The sequence below is a fragment of the Pseudomyrmex gracilis genome, unplaced genomic scaffold (genome assembly GCF_002006095.1).
Source record: "Pseudomyrmex gracilis isolate BER0280 unplaced genomic scaffold, ASM200609v1 scaffold_320, whole genome shotgun sequence".
NCBI classification, from domain to species: Eukaryota; Metazoa; Arthropoda; class Insecta; order Hymenoptera; family Formicidae; genus Pseudomyrmex; species Pseudomyrmex gracilis.
Window position 1 is genome coordinate 111,639 of NW_018020904.1, and position 7,408 is coordinate 119,046.

Here is a 7,408-nt window from a genome sequence, read left to right on the forward strand (position 1 = left end):
TTTAATGTATTATTCTCGTATTTGTTGAGTAATATGAAACAATAGGTGCTTTCCAGCTACGTACGGTCGACGCTGTGTAACACAATGTCCACTAGTGTGAATGAGATACACTGATATGCTCTTTCTCACGCTAATAGACAGTATGTTATACATGTAACTTTAAGTTTCTCAGAAATTTGACGTGTTAGGTCGATTTCGCCGCCGGATTCATTTTCAGTGACCAAACATCCATTAAAAAACACTTTGTTTATTCAAGTATCAACATATATTAACAAAACATTTGTTCGCGTTATAAAAATGTATTTTAAATTATATTTAAGAATAATAAGAAAAGTATTTTTATTTATTGTTGCAGGTACATTGCATTGCAACATTTTTAGTAAAATAATAATTGAAATAAATAATAAATGAAATGTAGGATAGCTTGAGAATAAATAGATAAAAATAATTATATGTTAGTAAGGAACACAAGTGGTCTCGCGGAATGAGTGCAGGGGCTGCGAATATGGAGGTCTCGAGTTCAAATCCCGCTATCACATTTAGGATTTTTTTCAGATTCGGTCTCTTTCATTGGAGTTTATCGGTTTGATCAACGAGCTGAATCAGGTTTCTAGAAATTAATTCGAGTAAAATCTCGAATTAATTCTCTTCCGATAAGGCGATATATCACTGATTTTCTTTTTTTTTTGTAGTAATTCTACTTGGATTCTAGGGGACAGATCTGATCTGTGTTTGGTAACAATCTGTTGGCGCTTCTAACGGCAGATTTAGTCTGTATTTGCTACTGTCTTGTTGACAGTTTTGGTAACAGATATGATGTGTATTTGGCATGATTTTAGCGCCAACAAACGATCACCAAATCTGTTCTGGATTTGGTGCGTCACTTTGGCTTTGCTTTGCTAGTGGCAGACTTGTTATGATTTTGATTTCATTTTGACATCTCACATGTTTGACAGATATGGTCGCCAAACCATATCCTAATGAGAAGACAGATAGATATAGATTTGGTCTACAAATTTCGCCGGCAGTTGGCGACAAAATCGCGACATCTCGCAACCAAATTGTTTGCTGGGAATATATTTGTTGAAATCTCCCCTAATACGTACATTTGTGAAAATATTGCACAAAATGGCATCATGAATGGCGACGATTTTGCAATAATTGCACTAACAATAAGATGATTCGCCATAATGCAACAGTTTTGTCACAATAAAATGTTGTAAATAATATTTGTCAAAAATTGCGAAAAAGTCGTTATGCGTTTCCACAATATATACCTCCAATATGCAAATTGTGAAAATATTGCACAAATATGACATCATGAGTGACGACGATTTCTTGTATGTCTTCATATGCAATTATATTTCTACATATTTTAAACATCACATAGAATTTCTTTTCTCAATTATTGGACAATTTCTTTGTGAAAGTAATTTTGCAAATATACTGCTACGATGTATCGCCATATCGTTATTTGTTTGCCGAAATAGTATTTGAAAAGTAATGTTGGAAACAGTGACAAATATTTGATAAAAGATTCATGTTTTTATATTTATTTTCTAAAATATGTCTGTATGATTGCAAATTACAATTTTAGTGCAAGATTTTGTCACATAATTTGGTAAATGTTTTCCTATCAGGAAAAGGGTTTATATTTGCTGACAAAAATTGTTCGTCTATGTTTCCTCTTTATTACTTTCACAAAATATCTGTACTCATATCAAAATCATCTTAGATAAATACATTCAAAACTAGTATCAATAATATCTGAGTTTTTACATATTTGTAGTATGCAACGTTGAATATACATATTTATAGAAATAAACGGAAAAAAATGATGTTGAATTAATTTAATCAGCATCAATTTAATTAAAAAATCTTGTTGATGCAATATCAATATTACTGCACTACGTACAGATAGGTGATTTAGAATTTAGATATTAAATTAATTGCATTTGCAATGAAATAAACTATTCTTTTTTGTGACAGTCCGTGACGTCGACTTTAATTGAACCAATTCCATTTTTTACGTATGTATTATATTCAATAATAAGGAAAAACTAAAGAGGTACGATGTAGATGACTGAAACGCGGCAACTCTCCTTCAGTAATTTCTAGTAATTTCATTGCAAAGCTTATAGTAATTACAAATAGTTTTGTATTTCAAGTTGCAGTGACTAAATATTATCTAATGATCTTATTTAATTAAAAAATATAAATATATTTAAATACTAATGCATAATCAATAATTTATTAATTTGGTAATTTAAATTAGAGAAAATAAGGAAAAGACAAAACCGTTTGTAATGTTATATAAAATACAAAACATATGTTTTAATATTAAATGTGATTTTGAAAAGATTAAAAGATAATATAAATCTGGCGAAAAGAAAAATTTGTTTGAAGTACACTTACAAAGAGATTTCTAGCAACATGCACACTTGTAACTTACAATGTGAATTAGAACTCTAACTAGCAATCTTGAAAAACCACGGTTCAAATTTAGGGATTTTCTAAAAAGAAAAACAGTGAATTATTAGGACTTTTTTTTATAGCGGAATAAATTTCTTTGTGAGAATAATGGTTTATCAATTTAAAAAATAAGTATTAATACAAACAACTTTAATTTCAGAATGTAATCAGTTAATTTTAATAATTATTTTGTAATTATTTTTAGTAATTATTTTGACACTACGAAATAATCACTGAAATACTTTTATAGCGATTTCGGCTGGTCTGCACCGGTGTGCCACCTGTGTAGAGTTGGTGCAATTGTGTGCAACACCGCATCGGTGTGTGTACTGATTACACTAACTGGCTCCGACTAATTTGTGAGAGCCACTTTGTGTACACCCAACATGCACCTATGCGGTGTACTGAGCTCAGACGAATACGCGGAACCAGCAAAGAACTGCTGCCATTCGACCAGCCGAACACACAATTTGCACCGACACCCGAAATGTGCAGTCGGTGCAAACCAGCCGAAATCGCTATTAATATCAAATTTCTGTAAAGAAAATCTCTCTCTTATCGATAGCTAATACAGAATAAAACGTAAAACAGTTCATAATTTCAAACACAATATAATAGTCGTGAAATATGTTTGTAATATTTGTTAAATATATTTAACAAAAAATATTTAATAGCTGGATTCTACTTTCAAGATAAAGAAGAAAAATCTTGTTTAACATGTCTATCTATTTATATTAGAAGAAGATAGTGAAATAAAAAACTTTAATAGAAATGTAAAATGTATGCAAACAACTACATTCTTATCATCGCTAGCGCAAGAATCCATGTTAATATTTTGTTAACATTTTCGCATCCGGTGATTCTGGCGTGAAACCTTTACCTAGAAGTTGCGTATAATTTATAAAAATTTATAACTTATTGTCACAGAACAACCAGAAAAACCATTTTAAAAATTATTTTAAAATGACGTAAAACTATCAACTACAATCAGCTAGATTTTAAAATAATATAAAAATATGTACGTCAGCGGCTGCGAATGTGTTTAATATCTGTATTTTTATCTCTAACAGAGTGATGCTGTCTTGATTGTTGCATGAAAAGTGATATGCACTGATTTGCATAAAATACAAATATTTATGATCTTCATCGTTGTATTTTTATATTTAAATAACTAGTATTTTACGTCAGACAAAACATATTTTTGTTTTTATTAATAAAAAGTAAAATTTGTTTGCAAAAAAATATGTTTGCCCTATTATAATTATACAATTGAGTTATTTTGTTTATTATTTTGCGTATTTTTCTATAAAAATAGATATGTGTATAAAAAAAACAAAAAATTATACAATAATTTTATATAAGTAACAGTCTAGAATGTAAAGTTAATATAAACATATAATATAAACGCATTAATATACGTATAATTACAAATTAGTATACAAAGAAAAAATTTGTATACATCTATATTTACTCTCACATTTAGCAAATTTGTAAGTAAATCAAGATATAGTAAAGTAATAAATATGTATATAAAAACTTATGAGATCAATTTATTCTTATAAAAATGTATGGAAAAATGTTTCTCTATATTTAATAATATTTGCAGAAAAATTGGCAATTTAACAGCATCTTTTTTCCTTATAAAAAAACATTTTTTTTAATTGTTTATTGTTATTATTTTTCATGATTATACAATTTAAAATATAAATGTACAGCAGTTAAAGCTTGAGAGCTTTGCTCTTTTTCTCACCTTTCTATGGAAGAAAACAGTTCTATACAAATCACAAAAAATTGTAGAGATTTTGTAAACTATACTTTATTTTAAATATCAGAAATGTATTAAACAAACAATGAAAATTTTGTTTAAAAACTATAAGTTTTAATCACTGTCATTTACTGTATTTTTCCATAAATTAATTGATCATTTTAATTTGATTTGCCAATATATCGCATGTGTTTTATTATGATTTTTTATTTTGAGTTTTTTTTTAAATTATTAGTAATATTAGAAACTAATGATTGCACACACACAAGTATAAAACAATTTTACACTTTTTATGTCTTACTAATCCCTTTGAAATTTATTTGGCAGTTGTTTACTTTATGGTCGTGGCTGCCAATGAGAATCACGATGTACCAGCCTATTTTATTATATACGACTGAAGAACATGGATGCTCTTTAACTACATTCTACGTGCGTGTTGAACAACATGAGCCGACTCTTTTAATGATAAAAACATGTAACAATGAGGTAAGCATAATTAATTTTTGTAATTAGCATTTTATTTATTTGTATACATGTAATAAATTTTATTTTTATAAATAAGATAAACAAGTTGTGTTTAACTTTCTCTATTTTAGATAAGATATAAAAAGTGGAAACTTTATAATTTTGTATGTGATTTTCATATCATAGGTATTTGGGGCTTACTGTTCTACGAGATGGTGTGAACGTAATTTAAAGGATGACAAAGGACAAAGACAAGCATATTTTGGTACTGGTGAAACATTTTTGTTCAGTTTATATCCAGAACGAGCCAAATATCCTTGGGTAGGCATGGATTCATCACACAACGACTCCAAAGTACATCATTCAGCTGAATTATTTATGGCTGCGGATTCAAAAATGATTACCATCGGTGGCGGGTAAATTTTTATATACAATAATTACTCTTAACTACGTGTAAGATTAACTGATTGATTATTTAAAATAATTTAAAATTTAATTTAATTATAAAACAAGTAAACACTGAGAAAACAAATATCTTCGATACTTTTCAAGAAACGTTTGACGCTGCAAAGTAAAATTTTTTTTCGAACCAGTGTCTTTAGTAAAAATTAGTTTTTTTAAAACGCTTATATCTTCAAAAACTATTAGAGATTTTTTTATTTTGGTTTTTTATCAACGCAGAATTGTTCAAACTTTTGATTCAAAAAAACAAAATTTAAAAAAAAACCTTAATTTTTCACGGAGATATTTAATTTTAAAGTCGCGTGAGTTTTACATATCCAGTCTGTCCAACTAATGAGTCGTTGTTGGAGTCTGTCTGCAAGGGATTAATATATTAACAGTACAAATAATAGACTTTGTTCGCATAATATTACATTAGTTTAATGTCAAACACCAAACAAACTTTGCTGACAAACTTGAATACAAATAGATAATAAACAAAAGATTTGTGCACTGCAATCAGACGATGATTAAACAGATAGTGAACAGAATCTGTTCTATTTCTCGCGAGTACTAACATTTTCTCACTCCCGACGGAAGCAATTTCCCATACGAGAGATCGATAAGTCAAACTCTTAAGGTACCTTTTCATATATGCAGCATGCTGCGGCAGCAAAGCGTCACGTGACTCAAATTGTCTAGAACTCCTTTTGCTACTATACGAGGTGTGATAAAAAAAAAAGGTGACTTTTCATTTTTATAAAAAAATATTCATTTATTTATCAAAAATTATGTTATCCCCTTCAAAATAATCCCCCTCTGATACAATGCACTTGTGCCAGCGCTTTTTCCAGTCGTCAAAACACTTCTGAAATGCACTTTTGGGTATTGCCTTGAGCTCCTCCAGCGATGCAGTTAATGTTAATATTTTATTTTATTTTAAATTGCCTTAATCTCCTCAATCGTCGCAAATCTTCGTCCTTTCATGGGCCTTTTCAATTTTGGGAAGATGAAAAAGTCGCAGGGGGCCAAGTCTGGTGAATACGGTGGCTGAGGCATGATGGTAGTATTGTTTGTGGCCAAAAAACTACTCGCTAGTAACGACGTGTGCGCAGGTGCATTATCATGGTGCAAAATCCATGAATTTTCTTTCCACACTTCCGGCCGTTTTTTTCTTATTGATTCACGCAAACGCCGCATAACCTCAAGGTAATACTCCTTGTTTACCGTACGACCTTGTGGTAGGAATTCTTGATGCACAACGCTATGGTAATCAAAGAACACTGTGAGCAAAATCTTCACATTCGAACGAACTTGGCGTGCCTTTTTCGGTCTTGGCTCTCCTGGGCTCTTCCATTGGGATGATTGGGCTTTGGTTTCGACGTCATAACCATATATCCATGATTCGTCACCAGTTATAACTCTTTTGAGCAGATTAGGATCATCATTGACGTCGTTCAACATGTCTTGGGCGATGTTCATGCGATGCTGCTTCTGATCAAAATTAAGCAGTTTTGGAACGAGTTTCGCTGACACACGTGTCATATCCAAAACATCCGTTAAAATTGATTGGCATGAGCCAAACGATATGTTAAGATCATCAGCTACTTCTCTAATCGTGATTCGACGATTTTTCAACACAATTTCTTTCACTTTCTGAACATTTTCGTCGATTTTTGACGTGCTGGGGCGTCCAGAGCGAGGTTCATCGTTAACATTTTCTCGGCCCTCTTGGAATAACTTAGGGTAACTGTCCCTATTAGTGTGCTGTTAAGCAAGCGTGCTCTCTTTTTTGAATAAATACTCAATTAACTGACTTCAAATGAGCTTGCTCAAAATTTATATCGATTCTTTAAACTCTTCTTTTGACAATAAGATGTGTATTAGCCCAAAATATTAATATATTTAATTAATTTTAATTAAAATTAAAGAAGACTTTTTGTCCCTATTTATGTGCCCTTTCGATAGGCATTGAACATTTTTCTGTNCCCCCAGTTTGTGTGCCAGCGCCAAATTGTGTGCTCCCAATTTGTGTGCCTATTCCAAATTATGTGCCTCTAGTTTGTGTGCTAGTCTCTAATTGTGAGCCCTCAGTTTGTGTCCATCTCAAATTATAAATATAAATTATAAGTTTCCTATTTGTGTATTTGTTCATAATTATAAAGTTTTAGTTAAATAAATGTTACAAAACTACATGAAACAAATGTATATATGTTTGTATTTCTAGTAATGATAACTATCAATGTTAAATATTTAAAAAAGATT

The 7,408-nt window shown here is 30.4% G+C and overlaps 1 protein-coding gene across 1 annotated transcript in view; it reads left to right on the forward strand.

The window, feature by feature from the left end:
• Positions 1–7,408, forward strand: part of LOC109860052 — a gene marked incomplete at its 5' end in the record, with an annotated part of 130,685 nt that overhangs the window by 111,596 nt on the left and 11,681 nt on the right. The window contains 2 exons of the mRNA XM_020438899.1: positions 4,565–4,723; positions 4,889–5,118. Of these exons, the coding sequence (XP_020294488.1) occupies positions 4,565–4,723; positions 4,889–5,118 (389 nt within the window). The remainder of the gene's footprint in view (positions 1–4,564; positions 4,724–4,888; positions 5,119–7,408) is intronic.